Source organism: Geotrypetes seraphini, chromosome 8 (genome assembly GCF_902459505.1).
Source record: "Geotrypetes seraphini chromosome 8, aGeoSer1.1, whole genome shotgun sequence".
Classification (NCBI taxonomy): Eukaryota; Metazoa; Chordata; class Amphibia; order Gymnophiona; family Dermophiidae; genus Geotrypetes; species Geotrypetes seraphini.
Window position 1 is genome coordinate 3,420,396 of NC_047091.1, and position 22,867 is coordinate 3,443,262.

The 22,867-nt window shown below is 43.2% G+C and overlaps 1 protein-coding gene across 1 annotated transcript in view; it reads left to right on the plus strand.

Annotated features, from left to right (window-relative positions):
• The first annotated feature begins 2,804 nt into the window (after positions 1-2,804).
• Positions 2,805-22,867, plus strand: part of NOVA2 (NOVA alternative splicing regulator 2) — a 110,479-nt gene continuing 90,416 nt past the window's right edge. The window contains exon 1 of the mRNA XM_033956112.1: positions 2,805-3,508. Coding sequence (XP_033812003.1) covers positions 3,316-3,508 — 193 coding nt within the window. The 5' untranslated portion in view covers positions 2,805-3,315. The remainder of the gene's footprint in view (positions 3,509-22,867) is intronic.

Genomic DNA, 22,867 nt, shown 5'->3' on the forward strand with positions numbered 1-22,867 from the left:
TCATTCTCTTTCAATGGTGGAACTGGTTCTGCATGGTCATTGTCCAGCATGTTCTGCATAAATGTTACAAAGTGCTGTTTTCTCCCCAGTTTCTTCCATAAGACTCTCTGCAGTGAAGTTAGTCAAGACTGAGCTTGCTCTTTGTTATTTGGAAGTTGTATTCTGGGTGTCCGAAGGGTAGAGGAGCCACCCAACTGTTGGACTCATCTTTAGAGAATTCCTGATCCATGTTTTTGAAGAACTCTCTGCGTTCTACAGAAAGAGTAGGCTTGTCATTATCCTTGGTGACCTGGAACTCTGCATCGCCCAGACAATCTTCTGGATCTGGTAGTGAAGTGTTCTGGTAGATGACTGAATTAGATTCTAATTATTTCCAACTGTAGACTTCTTTTACTTGTAGATGATTCTGACAAGGCTTGAATAAGGTGGTGCGTCCATTGGCCAAGACACACATCTTGAATACATCTTTTCTTGGTCTCTTCAGTCCATTGAGGTAGACCCCACTATCCCCAGATCCACCATCTCTCCTTTTCTCAACTACCCTTTCATGCAGCATCACTCCCTCCTTCCCCACCACCCCAGAGTCCACCATCTCTCCCTTTCTCTTCCCAACTACCCTCCTATCCAGTATCTCTATCCCCCCTACACACCATCCCTTGTGTCCAACTTCTCTCCCTTTCTATTCCTTCCCTCCTTTCATCCCATTGTCCACCATCTCTCTCCCTCTCCTCTGTTTTTATACCCATTATTTTTCCCCTCCCCCCTCAGTCTGGTATATGCACGTCTCTTTGGATTCCTCCTTGCCTCCCTCCGTGTACTTCTAAACCAGGGCCTGCCACAGCCCCTCTCCCCAGGCCTGCATGCTTCCCCCCTTCTTTTTAGCATCCTCTAGTTTCCCGGTCTCACCTTCAAAGCAGCCTGCAGAGGATCGCTGGTTGGCTGTAGCGAACCTAGTAGGCTGCCGTCGGACTTCGCAGCACATTCTCTCTGCCTTGGTTCAACCCCTGTTCTGATGTATGGGATGGTGGCAGAGGGAACGTGCTGTGGAAGTCGACGGTAGCCTACTCAGTTCACTACAGTCGACTGGCAATCCTCTGCAGGTTGCTTTGAAGGTGATACCGGGAAGCCGAGAGAGAGATAGTGGACAATGGGATGGAGGGAGGGAAAGAACAGAGGGCATTTACTCGAGAGCAAATCTAATTACCCTGTGGGCCAGAATTTGACACCCCTGCCCTAGAGGAAAGGAGGGACAGGGGAGATATGATTCAGATGTTCAAATACTTGAAAGGTATTAACGTAGAACAAAATCTTTTCCAGAGAAAGGAAAATGGTAAAACCAGAGGACATAATATGAGGTTGAGGGGTGGTAGACTCAAGAGTAATGTTAGGAAATTTTTCTTTACGGAGAGGGTGGTTGATGCCTGAAATTCGCTCCCGAGGGAAGTGGTGAAACCAGCGGTTGGAATTTGTTGAGATAATAAGCGGGGTTTCAAGATGTATCTAAGCTTGGACATCAATATAGTGGACTGTTTTGGAGGATTGGACATTTAAGAAATTGGATTATTTTGAATATTACAAAATTTCATTCTGGAAGTGCAGTATGGATTTTAATTAAGATAGCTGAAGAATTATTTTTGGACATTAAAATGGAAAGTGAATAAGGGCAGTGATGAAATATTATCTCAATGACTCACCATGAAACATATTCTTATTTTTATCCAAATATACTATTTACAAATATACAAATTTTGTGAAAAGGACAACTATGCCTAAGTTTTGTGCTTGGAATATTAATAAGCGTTTTTAGCGCTGGCCACCACGGTAACTATGTTCATAGAATTCCTATGAGCGTCCGAGCCGTGACCGCTGCAGTTGGTGCTAAAAACGCTACCGCTGCTTTGTAAAGAAGGGGGGTAAATGAACGATTAAGGAAACTTTCATGACCTTTATCAAATACAATACTTCAGGGTTAGGTTGCTTAATGCATTTCTGAAGTACTGGCTGAACCTCACTGCAGCTGGTGGGGATCTCCAAGCACGGCCAGGTGAGGACCTCCTCCAAAGGTGGAAGAAACTCCCTTTTACCAAGCGTAGTAGTGGCTGCCAGCGTCTGTGGCTTAGGGACATTGCTGCTCTCTGCCAAGCTTGGTAAAAGGGAAGTCTGACCACCTTCAGAGCTTGGGGATCCTCATTAGCTAAAGTATTTATATTTTGAGGTGGGAGTAGGGCAGGGTAGAAAAATCTTTGTGCCCACTCACTTTAGGCTCAGGCCCAGCTAAAATTGGTCGTCTGTCAATAGCATCACTAGCATTGTTACACTTGCAGTGCTTTAGTAAAATGGTATCTAAGTTTTGGTGTTTGCCCCAGAACTCTATGGACCTTTTCCTGTTTTCTCTGTTTCTTTGGGGAAATGCAAATCTCTGATGATTTTGCAGTTGGCATGCCGGAGGATAACACGCAGTTAGAAGCCCTACCTGTAAAGCAAGGTGGAATTGAAGGTACCGCCCCTGGATCAGGGATTCCCTTGTCCAGTGTGGCCTGAAAGTGTAAAGCAAGAACCCCTCCCCCTGCGGTAAAGCAATTCTTTCGCACTTTTAAAGACTGCATTCCTAGACCAATCAGAGCTGAAGGGGGCGGACTAGCTGAGAATCCCGGCTAATGAGGACCGGGTGGGGGGGGGGGGGGGGGGGGGTGGGGGGGGGGGGGGGGGGGGGGGAGAGGGGTGTGCTTTATCCCGATGACGTCATAGCCTAGGCTGTGTTCTGCTCGTTCGCTTTCTCATCCTCGGGAAGGATGCACCAGACGCCTCGGGAAGCAGCTTGCAGCTTTTAGCCCCGTGCATGTGCAGTTCTCCCGGCTTCCCAAACCTGCTCAAGCCCTGCTTTCCGTTTCACTCTCCCCTCTCCAGCCCAGGAACCGATTGATCTTCTGCATCTTTCCCAGGAAAAGCCTCCTTTCCCACGCCATCCTCCTAACTTTGTGGATCTCTTTGGGTTTTTGTTACCCCCCTCCTTTGTTTTCTCCACTGGATCTCATCCTCTCTAGCCAGTAAAAAAAAGGACCAGATAAAATAACCATCTGAGAGGGGGATGTCAATGTCTGCTTGGTTTCAGTTTTCCTTTAATTAATTGTCAATTTTGCATGCAAAAAAACAAACAAACACAGTTTGGACCAGAAGAACTTGCAAATATCCGCAGCTGTTGAAGCCTCTGTCCCCCCTCCTTCTCCTTTCTTTCCCCCCAAATTTCCGGATCCCTGGACTGTGTGTGGAAGAGGCACATATCTTTTTTCTCCTCATTTGTGATCTGGGCTTACTATGAAGATGATGGTGGGAGGGTCACTGCACCAGAACGGAATCTATTCCAGCGGCCATCAACAGCAGCAGCAGCAGCAGCAGCAGCAGCAGCAGCACCCGTCCCCCCACATGGAGTCAGATCCTCCAGATTCCAGGAAGAGACCCCTGGAGACCCCCACCGATGCCATCAGCACCAAGAGAACTAACACTGGAGGTGAGAGGAAAAATGTGCTTAGATTCTGACCAGAAACCATCTCCCCTTTGCCTTTTTGATGCTAGAGTGAGACACACGAACAGAGAGATCCGCCCCTCTTCTCCCTTCCCTCCATAATATCTGCATCTATATCTGTCTATAGATAGAGAGTTAATAATATACGAATGTTTAATTGTATCAGTGGAAAGAGGCTGAGAAGCACTAGGGTAATGGGGGTGGGAATGAGACCTTTTTGGTGTAAGTTAATTAAAACAACAATGTGTTTTCTATATACACACTGGTTCTTTAGCTTTGCAGCTGAGGATCATGAGCAGAGACTGTGTCCCTTCCCTGCTTCTATTCAACTGATGGCTGACTGTGACAATGAAAGGAAACTGCGGCATTTTCGAGTTGGGGAGGGAGGAGAATTGGAGAAAGGAAGAAGGGGGATGAGGGGAGTCCAGATGTATGAAGGACAATGGGGGTTACGATTTCTGTATAATAAGGGTTCACGTTAACGGCCGGTGATGACATAAGGAATAAAAGGCTGCAGGCTGGCCTCTTTTTGAAAGTAAAAGTTGGCCCAAATCATTGTCTTCCAAAATGTAAAAAGAATGAAAAAAAAAAAATAGTCGCCAGATTGGGTTAATGAATTTTTCAATCGTAGCTTTCATTTTTATTGTCACCATTATTACATCTTCTTAGGTCTTTGCAGACACTGCAGTAGCGGATTGAAAATCACGCTGGCAACTGTGCCAAAGGATTTTTAATAAGGCAAAGGGAGATTAAATTTCCATTTGGGCAAAACAATACATTCTGCTTTGGCGGAGGGTGAAAAGTTTTATTCATGAGCCGGACATATCTCCAGGAATGAATCCTTGCTTTTAAAATCTCCTCTTTTCTCCTTGAAGGTTGAGTGGTAGAGAGGGATTTTCCTGTAATATCATATTTGTAAGCATTAATCTCTGGCTTGTAACGCTGAACATATTATGTCTTCTTGTTGATTATACTGTATATAAATATGCAGGAACTTGGAGCTCTTTTTCTATACAGTATCTTTCTGCTATAAATGTGGATCTCTGCCTGGACTATAGACATACTGAGTGCGTATATAGTAATAGGCCACATCATCTGCTTTATTTAAAACAATATTTTCAGATTTTCATTTTATGTCATCTATGGAGACACATTTCTATGGCCTGTGTCTATTTGTACCTTTTTTTGCAGATACTTTATACCTGTGAATTAAATGGCCATGACATTTCGTCACTATTAAGCAGGGACACATACAAATGCTGACAATGGAACTGTCGGATCCTATGTTGCGTAAACTGGAGCACGTATATACAAAGAGTGACTCGGCCTGCTCCCCCATCCTACATCTAAATACAGACCGTTTTTCATACCCACACTGCACCTCTACAGTCCACAACCACAAACCCAACACAATCACTCGACAGATCAAACAAAGATGGACTGCACCTCCTTCCACACACACACGTTTGACTTCAGAACAAGCAAACAGGGCAAACGGGCTACATAACTGCCTGCTCTGAAAAGGTGAATTAAAAGTGAAACCCACAGATTTTTCAATCATCCAGTACAGAGCTGGATTTCAGATTCGCTTTAGGTGGTAAGAATAGCATTTATTTATTCATTTCTATTCTGCTTAAAAACTAAGCTTACTACAAAATAACTGTTAGGTCTTTTATCTGCTGTCATCTGCTATGCTACGATAATAAAAATAGATACAATGTCACAAATAATAAATTAATGTATTAAATATATGAAAAACACATGGTGCCATAGCCTAATGGTTAAATAAATGAACAGAATTCTCTGATACTCTTCATTTGCACAAGTGATATGGAAATGAGCGTACACAGACCTACAAATATGGCAGCTGAAATTTGTAACAGCAGGAATGACCGCATGATCTGATGGCGGGCATCTTGTTGGCTTTTTTAAATTAGCCCTAGTTGAGAAGGGCTTTTGCTCAATTTCTTTAACAGTGCAAAAAAAAGAGGCAATCCCATTGTTTCAACAGCAGACAAACCTTTGGCGTCCTTGGGACAAGGAAGGCAATATTAACCCCCAGCGTTCATTGTTGTGCATTCATGTGAAAAATAAATTGTCCCCTTTCTCCCCCTCAAAATTGCCACCTTGGCAGTCCATATTTATTTCATTCACTTAAGACTATATAGATACTAAAAATGAAGTATAGTATAATGTCCATTGACAAGTAAATCCATTCACAAAAACAATACTAATAAAATCACAAATGAAGAGGTCCTTTTACTAAGGCATGATTACCGACTTAGCACGTGCTAAAGATTAGCGTGCACTAAATGCTAAAGCATCCATAATAACCATTCAGCACGCCTTGGTAAAAGGACCCCTAAGTAAGCAAAACAAATATACAACACACACCTAGGCCCTCTTCTATCAAACCGCGATAGCAGTTTTCAGCGCAGGGAGCCGCGCTGAATGGCCTATGCTGCTCCCGATGCTGAGTTCCTATAAGCATCGGGAGCAGCGCGGGCCATTCAGCACGGCTCCCCACGCTAAAAACTGTTATCGCAGTTTGATAGAAGAGGGTCTTAGGGGTCCTATTTACTAAGGTGCGTTAGCCGTTTTAGAAAATAAAGCTAGTAATGTACAACACAAATAAAAATAATACACAGGCCAACTAATAACAAAACAATTACTGTGTCATGGATATTATGGGGCTTGTTTTTGAAGCAGGAGATCATCCAAAAAAAATGGGCACAAAGCGGAAGATGAACTTCTTTGCGCAAAAAAAAGTCCAAATCACTATTTTCAAAACTAATTTTTAAGACATTTTTCTAAATCAAGGAGGCATATTGGACTAAAACGATGCCCAAACTGACCAGTTGGATCTCTTCATTAATCCCCCAGTGGTCATTAACCCCCTCCCACCCCCTAAGAGGTGGCATTGACAGTACATACCAGGCTCTGACCGCTGCAGTGCAATGGCTATTCCTCTTTGAGCAGCAAACAGGTCCCTGGAGTAGCTTAGTGGTTAGTGCGGTGGACAGAAGAGAAGGGGACCCAGGCCCATATCCCACTTTAACTGGTTCCCTTGTGGTGGAAACACACAAAATACCTAATGAACCCACATATAGATGACGTAAGGGATAAGGGCTATTGTGTACATTTTTTACTATTCCTGCAGTGTTCATCATACAATGATGTGTACCTGGGACCTTTTTTGTGAAGTTCACTGCAGTGTCCCCTAGGCTGCTCCATTGCTCTGCTGGGATGTCTGCATCACCAATTTAGTAAAACAGCTGACCCCCCCAGACTTCCCAGTGGCTTGTTTTCACGTATTTTCCCTTGGACTTTTTTTTCTTTTTTTTAATGGCTCTTAAAAAAAGATGCACTGAGCACAAACATGTCTAAAACAGAGCAATTTTTGAACCAAATTGATAGAGTTTTTGGTTCAAAAATAACCATGTTTGGTACTGGTCTTTTGGACATTTTTTGCAAATTGGATTTAGACATCATATTGAAATTGCCCCTCTGCATGAAGAATGTGTATATAATATCTGCACTGTGTGCAGTGTTCAGTGTATATGTGCAGACTGTATGTGCTGTGTAATAACATGCATGTATGTTTTCATGTATTTTGGCGCTTTGTACAAGTGATACAGAGAGACAATTGTTCTCGTTCAGCATAACATGACCTGATTCTTTTCTTGCAATGTACTTCAGGCCTATTGGGCAAGATATATAGAAACCCCACACATAGATTCTGATCCTAGTCTGGCCTAATTTCATGTTAAGACCCAGCAGCTGAATCACCTTGTTCCCATGTGCCCAGCATAGTTAAATTACCCTATAGCAGGCAACATACTCTGTAGCTATTCAGCAGCCAGACCAAAGGGAAGAGGGGAAGCACGGCCATCCTTCACAGAGCAGCAGGACTGGCAGCTCTTCTACATCAAGCATGCAAGGACTAGAGAAACAGGGTTGTTTTAACCAGATTGCCTAGAGCAGGGGTCTCCAAAGTCCTTCCTTGAGGGCTGAATCCAGTTGGGTTTTCAGGATTTCCCCAATGAATATGCATTGAAAGCAGTGCATGCACATAGATCTCATACATATTCATTGGGGAAATCCGTCACCAACTGGATTCGGCCCTCAAGGAGGGACTTTGAAGACCCCTGGCCTAGAGTGTTGAGTCTCTGGGGGTGAATAGGGCCAGCCCCATAAATGTTATCAGGCCACTACTGAACACGCATTACAACCCACAGCACCAGAAATAAGAAACCCTAAAGTCCATGACCCCTGAAGCAACATATTTCAGTGATGATGGCTGAAAATTGGAAGCTCTAGATTTCTTCAATTAAGGCTTCTCCAGGGGAGCAGGGGTGTAGCCACCGTTTTGATTCTTGTAGGAAATCCAAATAGATCGACATTTTCTATCCATCACAACAAGGGTCATTGCTCGGTCCATTCGACTTACCAAATCATATTTTCTTTTCCTGTCTCTTGCGGATCTTAATGTTTGGTGTTGGATAGGGATGTGTGCATGCAAAGACAGGAAAATGTTGTATGCGGTTGACGAAAGACTTTTGCTCCTGGTATTCAGTCTTCTTCTAAGCTTCCTAGACATCCATGAAAAACTCTGCTATCTCTCTCTCTTGTCCTTTGATATTATGATGCTTTAATTTTGGAGTCATTTTAATTTTTGTAATTGGTTAAAGAGCTTATGGTTTGTTTGCATGATTGTTTAGGACTGGACATAAACACTTAAGAAGAAATGTGTGTTTGTGTGTGTGTACACTTTGTAAAAAATATATACAAAATGTTATAAAGATTTTTGGTTTGCTGGTTTGCATTTTTCAGGCCTTTGTGACATCATTATCTGCTGTGAATTCTTTGCCTGACTTAGGCTGGAAGGGCAAGAAATCATACATTTAGCTTAAAGCCTTACATTCCATTCCATTCCATTAGTGACTTCTATTCCGCCTGTACCTTGCAGTTCTAGGCGGCTTACAAAAGAGCTAACTGGACATTTCCAGGATAGTTACAATTTTTTTTACAAGTGAGATAAGAAAACTGGATATTTCCAGGAGAAATTGCGAATTCGATAACAAATAAGATAAGTGGACATTTCTAGGCAATATTACAAATAGGATAGCAATTGGGAAAGCTGGACATTTCCAGGAGCTTTACATTTTAGGGGACTGTAATCTTGGTTGATATTTAGAAGAGGAAAAGATTACCAGAGAAGTGAAGGCTTTGAGAGGGGATTTTACTAGGGAGGAGAGGAATGAGGGTGAGAGTTAAGGTGTCTGGACAAATTTCTTGAATAGCAGGGTTTTAATCTCTCTTCGAAATGTTTTGAGGTCGCTCGTTGTTGTCAGCAGGTTGGAGATGGAGTGGTCAAGTTTTGCTGCTTGCGTCGCAAGTAGGTTGTCAAACATCTTCTTGGGCTGTGTATCTTTGAGTGGAGGATAGGTAAATGGGGTCAGAGTTCTTCTTTGTCTAGTAGTGAGGGTCTGATTTAGGCGGTTGTTAAGGTAGGGGGGGGCAGAGCCATTTAATGCTTTGAATAATAGGCAGTAAAGTTTGAATTGAAATTCGTGCCTGTATTGGTAACCAGTGTGGGTCTAGGTAAGCAGTGGTGATGTGGTCATATTTCTCAGTGAGTAGATCAATCTGAGAGCGGTGTTTTGTATAGTCTGCAGTTGTTTTTAGCATGTTGGCTGGGCATGGCAGATAGAGGGAATTGCAATAGTCCAGTAGACCTAAGACTAGGGATTGGACAATGAGCTTATATTGCTCTATGTCGAAGAATTTTCTTATTTTACGTAGATTTCTCATGTTTAAAAAAGCCAATAGCTCAGATGGTGTTTAAGGACATCACAATGCAATCAGTGAAAGTTCTACTCAGGTTTTCAAACAAAACAGAGAAAGCATTGTTTCTTGTGTTTAACAGGTGTTTTCTGTAGACTACTGCTTATCAATTTTTCTTTGGACATGACCCCATTTGCAAAGGCATAGAAAGCTTATGACTATGACACCAGCTGGTGACATCTAATGGAAGGCCTGCCTAGGCTGCAATCCCAAATATGAGTTTCACGACTTCATTTGGAGTCAAGAACCACCATTTGGAAAATTCAACAGGATTGATCTGGCACACATGTTGGTGACTTAGAGGGGCATTTTTGATTGGACATCTAAGTCTGGCTTTGGACATTTCCCACAAAACGTCCAAAGCCAGAGGCAGAGAAATGACCATATTTGAAACTGGCAACACCACAAGACGTCCAAAATTAAATAAATAAAAAAATTGGCATCTGGGTCGCCATTACATCCAACCTTTAGAATGTCCAACTTCTTTCACCATTTTCAACCACAAAACTGTCCAAGTTCAGAGTGTCCAAACCAGACCATTTGGACATGGGAGGGACCAGTCACATAGACATACAAATAGAGCTGTGAGGTAGAGAATGATACGGGGAAAAATTTCTGTCCCTGTCACTACCCCGTCCCCGGACCACCATCCCCTTCACCACCCCGTCCCTGCCGTCCCCTTCACCGCCATCCCCTTCACCGCCCCGTCCCTGCAGCATCCATACAAGCCTCAGTACTGCAATATTTAGCTTATTCCTTCCTTATAAATCAAAGTTCTGGCTGCTGAACTAGAGAAAGATATGTTCAGCTGGCAGGGCTTTGTTTATAAATTTTTATCAACACAACTAATATACTACTTTATCCTAAAGCAAAAAAAGAAAATAAATAGAATTTTTTTTCTACCTCTGTTGGCTGGTTTCTGCTTTCCTCATCTTCTCATTCAATTCCTTCCATCCACTTTCTGTCTTCTCTCAGCATCTTCCATTTGCTCTGTTACTGTGCCTCTCCCTTCACCCCTTCCTCAATTGGTCTGGCACCCATCTTCTTCCCTCCGCTCCCCCCGTAGCCTGGCATCTCTGCCTTCCCCATTTCCCTTCCAGCGTCTTCTACCCACTTTTGTCTTCCCCATTCCCCTTCCAGCGTCTTCTCCCCACTCTTGTCTTCCCCATTTCCCTTCTAGCGTCTTCTCCCCACTCTTGTCTTCCCCATTTCCCTTCCAGCATCTTCCCCTTCTCCACATTAGAAAACAGATCAAAATCCCTTCTTTGCAACAGATCAAATCCTTAACCCCCCCTCCCCCCTCCTCAACGCTTCTCACCTTCTCCTTTACTTTCTCCCCACCCTTCCAAGATTGTTGCTCCCCCCTCTCATCTAATATGCTTTGTTCCCCCTTCTCTTAAATCCAATTGTATTCTTTTACAGTACATACTGTATATGCTCTGCATTAGCCCTTCACCTCACCTAAATTGTCAATGTAAACAAGTTTTGACCTTTCGATTGCCTTGCTATGTTCTTCCTTGTTCAATCGCACTGTATGTAATTCATCTATTTGTTGTGAACCGCCTAGAACTCCCTGGGTATGGCGGTATACAAAAAAATAAATTATTATTATTATTCTCCCCACTTGTCTTCCCCATTTTCCTTCCAGTGTCTTCTCCCCACTCTCTCTTCCCCATTTCCCAGCATCTTCTCCCCTCTTTCTTCCCCAGTTCCCTTCAGGCTGCTTCAGCATCTTCTCCTTTCCATCCCCCCACCCCCAGCAGCCTTCACGCGGTCCAGCAGCTCCCTCCCGCCAGCCAGCCGTGCATCTCCTTCCCTCTCTTCCCCTTCCCTTCTCTTTGTGGCAATTTCTATAAGGCTATCCGTTGTAATGCAGCTGGAGCCTTGAAGTCGCGTAGTGTTGCCTGCTGGAAAAGTCTCCGATGCAACCGAAAACAGGAAATTGCGTCAGAGGAGACTTTTCCAGCAGCCACACACGACGTGACTTCAAGGCTCCGGCTGCAATTCAACGGATAGCCTTATAGAAATCGCCACAAAGAGAAGGGAGAGGGAGGGAGGGAGATGCACGGCCGGCCAGCCGGCGGAAGAGAGGGGGCTGCCGGACCGCAAGCTCATTCACCGCGCGTGCTCACTCCATTAACTGTGGAGACAAGACCATTCACCGCTCCACGGGGCGGTGAATGGCTTGTCCCTGTTCTTGCTATGACCTTTTTTTTGCTACCGTTTCGGTGGGTTACCCGCGGCTAACAACCACTGTGTCATTCTCTACTGTGAGGCACCTTAGAGGACACTGCTATGAGCTTCACATAAAGGGTGCCAGAAGTCCATCTCACCATAATCTCTTTATAATGTATAGTGAGCCCTCCAAAACTCCACCCAACCTACTATACCCACCTGTCTACCACACCAATAGCTTTTATTTAATTTTATTTATTTATTTATTTAATCATTTATATACCACTTATATCCTAAGTGGTTTACATTCAGGTACTTTATCATATTTCCCTATCTGTCCTGGAGGGCTCAAACTCTATCTAGTGTACCTGGGGCAATTTTTTATACACATTTATACACATTTTTAATAAACTTGAAACTTAAACTTGATTAAGTGACTTGCCCAGGGTCACAAGGAGCAGTGAGGGATTTGAACCTACAACCTCAGGGTGCTAAGGATGTAGTTCTAACCACCGCGCCACACACTCCCCACTCTTATGGTTGCAGGTGGCACCTATATGGCAGTAAAGTAGGATTTTGGTCGGTATTAGTAACCTCACACTTTCCACCATACATGTAGTGGTTAGAGAGTAGCTTATGGGCCTGAGACCTCCTCTCTGTGGCTCACTAACCCACACACCAGGCTACTTAAGACACCTGTACCAGGCTGTCCCATACCAGGTGCTGCTGATTTAGAGATAGATATGCACTGTTTCATTCAGATTTGGGGAGATGAGAGGGTCATAATCCCCCCATTGTTCACCTTTTTGGCACTTAGACATTTTGGAAACAGATCTAGCTCACAACATCTAAGTTCCCTCCAAGACGTCCAAGTCTAAGCCTGCCCAAAGATCACCCAGAACATGTCTCTAACATGCCCCCCTTTAGTTCTGGATGTACAGCAGCTAGGATGCCTCACAAAATGTCCAGAAAGCTGGTTTTGAAAATTGATACTTGGACATTTTGTCGAAAAAAATATTCAAGTGCCAATTTATCCTGGTTTTTTTGGACGTCAATGTTTTGAAAATAAAGGGTGCCAGAAGTACATCTCACCATGATCACACAGCACCAGGATGAAACAACTTCCCAGAACTGAAAACAGTATAAAGTTCTGAGTTTATGTGGCCCTTCTCATACACAGCAGTCTTTTCAATATCCTCAAGAAAATAATTCAGCTCTTGGGTTGGTGGGAAGAATTGTCTGCCTGATCAATCCTGCTGTCTATGGAATTCTGTTACAGTTAAGAAACAATGAACTTTTTCCATTGAAAAACAGAATTAAGTCAAGTATAGAAATTGGTGATTCCCAAGTTCAGGGCTGCTGAGCTTGTTAGAAATTGTCTATTATTTAATAATTGCTTAATTGTGAAGAAGGTACGAGAGTTACTTTATATCATGTAGACAGGTTGGCCAGCAAGCTTGACTAAATTAAACTTGACAAAATGCACTGGTTCTGATGGTACACTGGACCAAGCAATACAATGACGTGAAGATATGATCAGCCCCTGCTTTGTTTGTGGAATCCTGCGAAGCATGTATCAGAAGGGCTACAGTAGTGCAGTAGCTCTAATCTGATGAGATTTTATTGGTTTATGGAGCACCAGCTTGTTTGTAACAGAATTGGGTGAAGGATGATAATGAATTAGTTAAAGCCCACTTGGCTACTGAAATTGGAACTCTTTTAGCATTGAAGAACATAAATAGCTGTGTAGAATTTCTAATCAATTCACTTCTTTTGAGTGGATAGAAAATAGTATCAAAATTCAAGAAACACTGGAACAGGCACAGAGAATCCCCATTAATGGTAACATGAGAGTCAAAGCCTAGGACAAGCATAGAGGATCCTTAGAGGTAGTAGGAGAGAGTCCATTTACTGTCCAGAATTTGGAGGGACTTCTATCCAAAAGCTCAGAAGAATCCACATGAGATCGTAAGAAGTATTGTTTCCAAATTAACATGGAAAGGTGTTATGAACAACTTGGGATGAGTTTGAAAAACTGCCTTGCTATGACAAAAATGAGTAAACAGTTCATAGATACCTAAGGCTTGAAGTTTATTTATTCTTCTAGCTAACTGCTATTAGAAGATCATCTTCCACATAGCATGCTTGAGTGAAGCAGATGTGAGGATGAAGTTGAGGTCCCAAGATACAGGAGCCTCCTATAAAGGTGGTTTATGAATTGAGAAACTATTGCACAAGCAACTGGAAGTCTTTCATCTAGGATAAAATGTGCTGAGAGAGCACTGAAATGCACGCTGATGGAAGAAGTTTGGAGTCCTAGATGATAGAGATGGTATAAATAGTGGAATGTGGTGTTAGAAGGACAATAAATTGGGCATAACCATTCATGAAACACCAGATAAAAATCTCTTCTACTCAAAAGGCTTAGGTACATCTGGTGGATGGTTTTCTAAAAGCTGCTAAGATGTCTTGAATGGACATTGAAAGTCTCAGGCTATAGACTAAATGTTACTCAATTTCTATTCTATGAGGAATAACAGCTTGAGACAGAAATGAAGGCGGGAACCCTTGTTCTGAATGATCAGCAATGGAAGTATTTGGAAGCAATGAGTTTTTTGAGCAGAATAAATAAATTGTAATGAGGCCAGTAGGGGCTATAAGTATCATGATTTCCAGGCCTCTGTAGGACTTGTACAGGGTCCTTGGTTTGAATAGGATGAGTAAAAAGGAGAAACCATGCCAACAGTATTACATTACATTACTGATTTCTATTCCGCCTCAACCTTGCAGTTCTGGGCGGATTACAAAAGAGACATCTGGACATTTCCAGGATGATTACAAAGAGACTTCTGGACTTTTCCAGAAGAGTTACAAGAAGAATGGTGTGGTATAGTTTAGGGAATGGGATATGGCAAGGAGGATTGGGCTATTTCAGTGGATATACAATTTGGGATGCTGTACAGATAGGATATAGTGCAGTTTCAGTGTATATGCAGTTAGGGAAGCAGTTGACAAGCTTTGGCTTTGAGGGGAAGTGTAACTGGTGAAGAAGGGAGGATGGGGGAGTTAAACTGAGGGGAATCCAGGTTGGAGTTATAACATCTGTATAAATTTTTTGAATAGATGGGTTTTGATTTCTTTGCGAAAAGATTTGAAATCGCTTGTTGTCATCAGCAGGTTGGAGATGGCATGGTCCAATTTCGCTGCTTGCGTCGCTAGCAGACTGTCAAACATCTTCTTACGCTGGGTGCCTTTGAGTGGGGGGTAGGTAAATGGAGTCTTAGATCTTCTTTGTCTAGCAGCGAGATTTTGGTTCAGGCGGTTGTTTAGGTAATTGGGGGCTGAGCCATTTATTGCTTTGAATAATAGACAGTATAATTTGAATTGGATTTGCGCTTGTATTGGTAACCAGTGTGAGTCTAGGTAGGCAGTGGTGACGTGGTCAAATTTTCTTAGCGAGTAGATCAGTCTGAGTGCAGTGTTTTGGATTGTCTGTAATTGTTTTATCATTGTTGTAGGGCAAGGCAGGTAGAGGATGTTGCAGTAGTCCAGTTAGACCTAGTACTAGGGATTGGACTACAAGCCTATATTGCTCTTTGTTGAAGTATGGCTGGGGCATCCCTTTTCTGTGGGTGTACTGTGTAAAAGAGGGTGAAGAGTTCTAGTTAAGGGATTCCACATGATTAGAAATTCTTGTGCAGAATGTCCTAGTCCATAACCAGTAAGGTGGATGAGCTTCAGATGAAGAGGATTTGTTGAGCTTTTAAGCTCTCTGGTTTTAATGCTATAGAGATAAGTGACTTAGTCAAAGATGTGATTAATAATGGAAAAGTCCCAAATCCTTGATGCTTCTTGATAAATGATTGGATCTTGAAAAGAGTATATGCCTCTTTACCTAGACTTATGAGGATTTAACACCTAAATCTCTCCGCTAAGAAAAATCATATATTGGGTGGTGGAGTGGTGTTTCTGAAGTCTCTGGTAAGAACATAAGAAGTTGCCTCTGCTGGGTCAGACCAGAGGTCCATCGCGTCCAGCAGTCCGCACCCTCGGCGGCCCATCAGGCCCATGACCTGTACGGTGATCATTGTCTGAACCCGTAAATCCCCCTTGGTCTCTATCTATACTCTCTCTATATCCCATCTCTACCTCTATCTGTATCCCTCAATCCCCCTATCTTTCAGGAATTTATCCAATCCTTCTTTAAAACCCTGTAGTGTACTCTGTCCTATCACAACCTCCGGCAGTGCGTTCCAGGTGTCCACCACCCTCTGAGTGAAAAAGAACTTCCTAGCATTGGTTCTAAACCTGTCCCCTTTCAGCTTCTCCGAGTGCCCCCTTGTACTTGTGGTCCCATTAGTCTGAAGAATCTATCTCTGTCTACCTTCTCGATACCTCTCATGATCTTGAAAGTCACTATCATGTCTCCTCTGAGTCTCCGCTTTTCCAGGGAGAAGAGCCCCAGCCTTTCTAACCTGTCTGCGTATGAAAGGTTTTCCATGCCTTTTATCATTTTCGTCGCTCTTCTCTGGACCCTCTCAAGCATCGCCATGTCCTTCTTGAGGTACGGCGACCAATACTGGACACAGTACTCCAGGTGCGGGCGCACCATCGCTCGATACAGCGGCATGATGACTTCCTTCGTCCTGGTTGTGATACCCTTCTTAATAATACCCAGCATTCTATTTGCTTTCTTTGAGGCTGCTGCACATTGTGCCGTTGATTTCATTGTTGTATCCACTAGCACACCCAAGTCCTTTTCAAGGTTGCTTTCCCCTAGCACCGTCCCCCCCATTTTGCAGCTGAACATCGGGTTCTTTTTCCCTATATGCATGACCTTGCATTTCTCTATATTAAATCGCATTTGCCATTTGTTTGCCCACTCTTCCAGTTTGTTTAGGTCCCTTTGTAGGTCTTCGCATTCTTCCGCAGTTCTAACCCTGCTGCAGAGTTTGGTGTCATCTGCAAATTTTATAACTTCACACTTCGTCCCTATTTCCAGGTCGTTTATAAATACATTGAACAGCAGCGGTCCGAGCACCAACCTCTGTGGAACACCGCTCGTGACCCTCCGCCAGTCCGAGTATTGTCCCTTCACCCCAACCATTTGTTTTCTGCCTGCCAACCAGTGTTTAATCCATCTGTATATATCCCCTTCCACCCTGTGGTTTTGCAGTTTCCTAAGTAGTCGCTCATGGGGTACCTTGTCAAAGGCTTTTTGGAAGTCGAGGTAAATGATGTCTATGGGTTCCCCTTTGTCCATCTTGCTGTTTATTCCTTCAAAGAAGTGCAGTAAGTTTGTTTGGCACGACCTTCCCTTGCAGAAGCCATGTTGGCTCTCTTTCAGTTGTCCGTTTGTTTCTATGTGCTTACAGATGCTGTCCTTTATCAGTGCTTCCATCATCTTGCCTGGAACTGAAGTCAAGCTTACCGGCCTGTAGTTCCGGGGTCACCCCTTGATCCCTTTTTAAAAATAGGTGTGACGTTAGCTATTTTCCAGTCCTCCGGGATCTCCCCAGTTTTCAAGGATAGGTCACAAATTTGTCGGAGTGTTTCCGCTATTTCGTTTCTTAGCTCTTTTAGAACCCTTGGGTGGATTCCGTCCGGGCCCGGCGATTTGTCGCTTTTCAGTCTATCTATCTGCTGGAGGACATCCTCATGGCTTATCTCTATATGCCCAATCAAATATACTGGGTTAATAGTATAGCAAGTAGTCTCCCAAAGGATAGAACCAAACAAATAAACAAAAATAAAGGAGAACTCCTTAAGTATAGAAGAGAAGACTTTCAACCAGAGAGGTGCTCAGAACCTTGAATAAAGGTGATGAAAAACACTAACTGGGGAAAACCCCTATAAGTGTTTCAATGCTCTATCATTGCATCTTCTCCATTGGAAGAAAGAAATCCGTGAAAAACTTGTGCAAAAACTTAACTGGTGTCAAAAATATATATATATAATATAAGCAAAGCGTGTTTGTAATAATGTGCTGAAACTTAGCTTGCATGGGTGGTTAGGAAGTAGGCTCACTCCAGCAGGCTCTAACGCGTTTCACCATTGGCTTCCTCAGAGAGCCTTCAAAAGCTGGAACAGAGTGAAACTTCTTCCTTCCTCGTCACCCACAATTACATCACTTCCGCGGTTTCGTCTTGCAGCCAAGGGGCATTTTCTAGGCTGGCCCACTTCAATAGTGCGAGGTGGGCCGGCCTAGCAAGAGCCCTGAGGCTGTTCGGGCTAGCGGATGCTGGACACGGGGAGCAGGGAAAGGAGAAGGGGTACTACTGGACGGGGGGGGAGGTAAAAGGAAGGGAGAAGGCCTGCTGCTGGATAGGGGGGAGGTAAAACGAAGGGAGAAGGCCTGCTGCTAGACAGGGAGAGCAGGCAAGGTGTGGTGGTGGACAGCCGAGGAAAGAGAGAGACAGAAAGAAAGAGAAACACACATCTATTCTAACGGGCTTAAAGACTAGTATAATAGTATATTTTGCTCCATTTGCTTTATATGAATCTCCTTTATACATGCTTTTTGAATTAGTACTATTATTTTACCTCTTGCTTTTTTATTATTTACTTTTTCATATGATTTATCATGTGCGTTTATGAATTGATTTTCTTGGATGATATTACATTACATTACATTAGAGATTTCTATTCCGCCATTACCTTGCGGTTCAAGGCGGTTTACAAAAGAGATAAAAAACGGTGGGTTACAATGGAAGAACATTTGTCCTTTCTAGAGAGGTAAAGAGTAAGTTATGTAGTTTCTGTGTGGCGGGAAGAGGGAGGAAGGACGTTAAGTTTGAAGTTAGGGCTGTTTCAGGAATTTCTTGAAGAGTATAGTTTTTATTTCTTTTCTGAACGTCTTGTAGTCTGGTGTCGTTATCAGTAAATTGGAGATTTGGTTATCTAGTTTAGCTGCTTGAGTGGCCAGGAGGCCATCGTATAGTTTTTTTCCGTTTTACTTCTTTGATCGAGGGGTGTGTGTTTTTCTATGTCTGATTGAGGTGGTTTGGATGAGGCGGTTGTTCAGGTAGGTTGAGCTGTCTCCGTTTAAAGTTTTAAATAACATACAGTAGAATTTAAATAGTATTCTTTCTTGGATTGGTAGCCAATGTGAGTTGATGTATGCTTCTGTAATATGGTCGTGTTCTCAATGAGTACATGAGTCTCAGAGCTGTATTTTGGATTGTTTGTAGTTGTTTAGTCATTGTAGCAGGGCAAGGGAGGTAGAGGATGTTGCAGTAATCTAGTAGACTTAGAATTAGAGATTGTACTATAAGCTGGAATTGTGTTTTTTCAAAGAATTTCCTGACTTGTCTTAGGTTTCTCATAACTCCGAAGGATTTCTGTATTGTTTTATTTATTTGCAGTTGCATGGTGCAGCATCGGTCTATAGTCATTCCTAGTAGTTTTATGGTAGTTTGAATGGGATAGATGATTGTGTTAATTTCTATATTGGTTATGGTTGGGACTTTGTCATTTTCGAGGAGGATGAATTTAGTTTTGTCTGTGTTGAGTTTCAGTTTGTGATCTTTCATCCAGGTTGCTACTGTTTCTAGTGTTCGGTGTAGTGTGTTTGTCATGGCGGTCTTTGGTTGATCAAAAGGTATGAGAATGGTAATGTCATCTGCATAACTGTAGATGGTGTTGCCTAGATTATCCAGGTATGTTCCGAGAGATGCAGTGTATAGGTTGAAGAGCGTAGGCGATAGTAGGGATCCTTGTGGTACGCCGCAAGGATTGGACCAAGGTTCAGATTTTTCTTTATCTGATTTTACTCTGTATGTTCTGGATTTTAGGAAGCCTTCAAACCAAGAGTATACTTTATCTGAGATGCCTATTGCATTTAAAATTTTCAGTAGGATGTTATGGTCTACCAGGTCAAATGCTGCGGTAAGGTCTAGTTGTATGAGAAGTATTTTTTTTCCTGTGCTGAGGTGTTGTCTGGCTGTGTCAATGAGGGAGCCTAATAATGTCTCTGTGCTGAAGTTGGATCTGAAGCCAGATTGCGTGGGGTGAAGTATATTATGGTCATCTAGATAGTTGGTGAGGTGTTTAGCTACTAGTCCTTCTGTCAGTTTGACATATAGAGGTATTGAGGCAATGGGTCTGTAGTTGGATGGTTGGTCTGTTGGTCCTTTTGGATCTTTTTGGATTGGGATGATGATAATTTCGCTGAGGTCAGTTGGGAAAAGGCAATCAGTGAGCATGGTTTGTATCCAATGCAGAAGTAGAGTACGGAATTTTGTGCTGGAGGTTGTAAGGAGATATGATGGGCAGTGGTTAAAGTCACAGGATACGTGGCTGTAGAGTTTATTTAATTCAGACCATTGTATGTTGGGGAATTGAGACCATGTTCTGTCAGCTGCAGTTGATTCTTTATCTGTGGGAAGAATTATGAGTTCATCTAGGTGGGATGGGGTACAATTGAGGGTGGCTCTGGCATTTATAATTTGGTTTTTGAAATGTTCTGCTAAGAGGGTGCCTTCCAATTTATATTAATATTTTATAGTTACCGGTATTTGCTTTTTTATGAGATTTACATCCTTTTGAGCATGTCACTTATTTTGTTTACCTGTTTTATTTCAAATTGGGTTTCAATATATATGTATGAGTTCATTTTTTTTATAGAATGTGAGGAAGACACTCTTTAGAGGGTTGAAGCACTGGCTGTGTAGAGTCTTCTGCAAGTCACATGAGTCTTCTGCATGTGACTTTTTTTTTAAAATAAATATATGCTTCTCAAGAGCATTTGATCCCATGTGGAAGCATCTTTCTTGCCCCTACTCTTCTCTATTTGCATTGACTTGTCCATGGCGCAGTTCTTCTGTCTTTAATGCAGTTTAATAAATAGGCCCAATGTTAGCAAGTAAATGCATCCTTGGGCCATATGTTTTGGTTTTGCCCTGGTGTCCTTCAGTTTTGGCATCGATTGGGATCTTCCATTTCCACTATTTGGGGTCGGCAGTGGTATCCGTCCCCTAGAGCGCTTTTTGGTTTCTATGCTGTTGTCTCTCCCAAACCTAAAGGCATGTCAGCCTTTTTGGCTCGAGCTGTATTACTTGGTAAAAAAGCCATACTACTACAGTGGCTAGCTAGCGATGCCCCAACCTACAGCCAATGGAAATCTTTGATGATCATCCATGCCTCTTTGGAACGTAGACATTTCACTGATCTTGATTCTGGACTGGGGCGCAGATTTACTGTGATTTGGGAGCGATTTTGGATGACCCTTACCTCGGTGGCCTGGAATAGGCTTTTGAACTCCTAATTGCTTTCTTTTGTGCTTTTTTCTCTCCAAGAATTTTCTGTTTGGGTTTCTGTTGGGGGGTTGGGGGTTGGGAGGGGTGATTTCGATCTTGTGCAAATATGTCTGTATTCTGTATTGTTTACTCTGGTTGTAGTTGTTTTTTGCACATTAAAATGAATAAACACATTTAAACATAATAAATAGGCCCATGATGTATACTTTTAATTTTAAAAAATGCAAAAAGGCTTTTTAAATCTCTACCCCAGAGTATCTCTTTCTCTAGAAGTGATGTTGACTTTGTCTTCCGTAGAGTGTTTTGGTTAGAAACCTATCTTGACTATACAGATCAGAGATTCAAATCTTACTGGAGTGGAGACTTTTGTATCTGGAGCGCCAGATTCTCCTGGACTGGGGTTTGCAGAATTAGCAACAAGGTATTTCCAGCATGACTTGATGACCCCACTCTCCACCAATGTCATCGTTCATACTTATTTTAGTTACTTATTTACATATACAATTTTTAGACTGCTCTGTCCAAAGTACTAGGGGCTCCTTTTATCAAGCCGTGCTAGCGGGGTTAACACGTGTGACTTTTCATCATGTGCTGACCCCCGCGCTGGCTAAAAACTACTGCCTCCTCAAGAGGAGGCGGTAGCGGCTATTACGCGCATTAAACCGCTAGTGTGGCTTGATAAAAGGAGCCCTAGGTGGTTTACAATCCAAAATGCATAATAATAGAACAGAAAAATAAAATAAAGTAAAACAAGATATTGTATTAAACATAAACCTTTAAAAGCCACTAATTATGGCCCAACTTCGATGGCCCAACTTCAGAGACTGAAGTCCTGTCTATGCGAGAACAGGAAGTCACTGTAGAGAGGCAGCTTCCGGGGCAGCTGCTTGAAGATTCAATTAGGGGAGTCAGGAGAGCTGGCTAAACCCAGAAAGACTCCCCTATTTTTAAAACATTACTCAGGTACCCGGACAGTCCTTGAAAAAGAGGACATGTCTAGGTTTTCCCGGACTTCAGGTAACTCTAGTCCTATCCTTTGGAGGAGGGTGGATTTTGCAGGTATCTCATGCCTGGAGTTCCAGCTTCCTTGGAATGAAGTTTTTGCTTTGAACTCCCAAATCTCTGGGGTGGTTTCAAGCCCTTTTAGAATTTACTACTCTTATAGCCCGTTACATTAACGGGTGCTAGAATATATGTGTGTGTGTCTGTCTTTATTTCTTTCTCTCTCTCTCTCTCCTTAGCCGCTTTCTTTCTTTCTGTCTTTCTTTTTCCTTGGCTGTCCATCACCACCCCTTGCCTGCTCCCCCTGTCCATTCTCCCTTCCTTTTACGTCCCCTGTGTCCACCACCACCCCTTCACTGCTCTCCTTATGCAGCAGCAGTCCTTCTCCCTTTGTTTTACCTCCCCCCTGTCCAGCAGCACCTCTTTCCTTCTCCCCCTGTCCAACATTAGGCCTCCGTTCCTTTTTCTTCACCCCCCTCCTGTCCATCAGCACCTCTTTCCTTCTCCCCCTGTCCAGCAGTAGGCGTCCCTTCCTTTTTCTCCCCCCTCCTCCTTCTTATCCCTATGATACATTTACCTTGCTCTGCCCCTGATCATAGGTTCCCGACAGCCGCCCAGTTGCATCCATTGGAAAAGTTCCCTCTGCCGCATCCCGCACTCCTCCTGACGCGACTCCCGTTGTCTTTCTTTCTGTCTGTCTCTGTCCCTGGCCCCCTTTGTCTGTCTGTCTTTCTGTGTATCTCCCTGCCCCTGTGTCTTTCTTCTTTTCTTTCTGTCTCCCTTCCTCCCTCTGTCTGTCCGAAGCAGCATTCCCTCCCCCTTCATTTCCCTCCCCCCACACCAGTTCCCTGTGCACCTGCCCCTGTGTCTTTCTTCTTTTCTTTCTGTCTCCCTTCCTCCCTCTGTCTGTCTGTCCAAAGCAGCATTCCCTCCCCCTCCATTTCCCTCCCCCCACCCAGTTCCCTGTGCACCTGCCCCTGTGTCTTTCTTCTTTTCTTTCTGTCTCCCTTCCTCCCTCTGTCTGTCTGTCCAAAGCAGCATTCCCTCCCCCTCCATTTCCCTC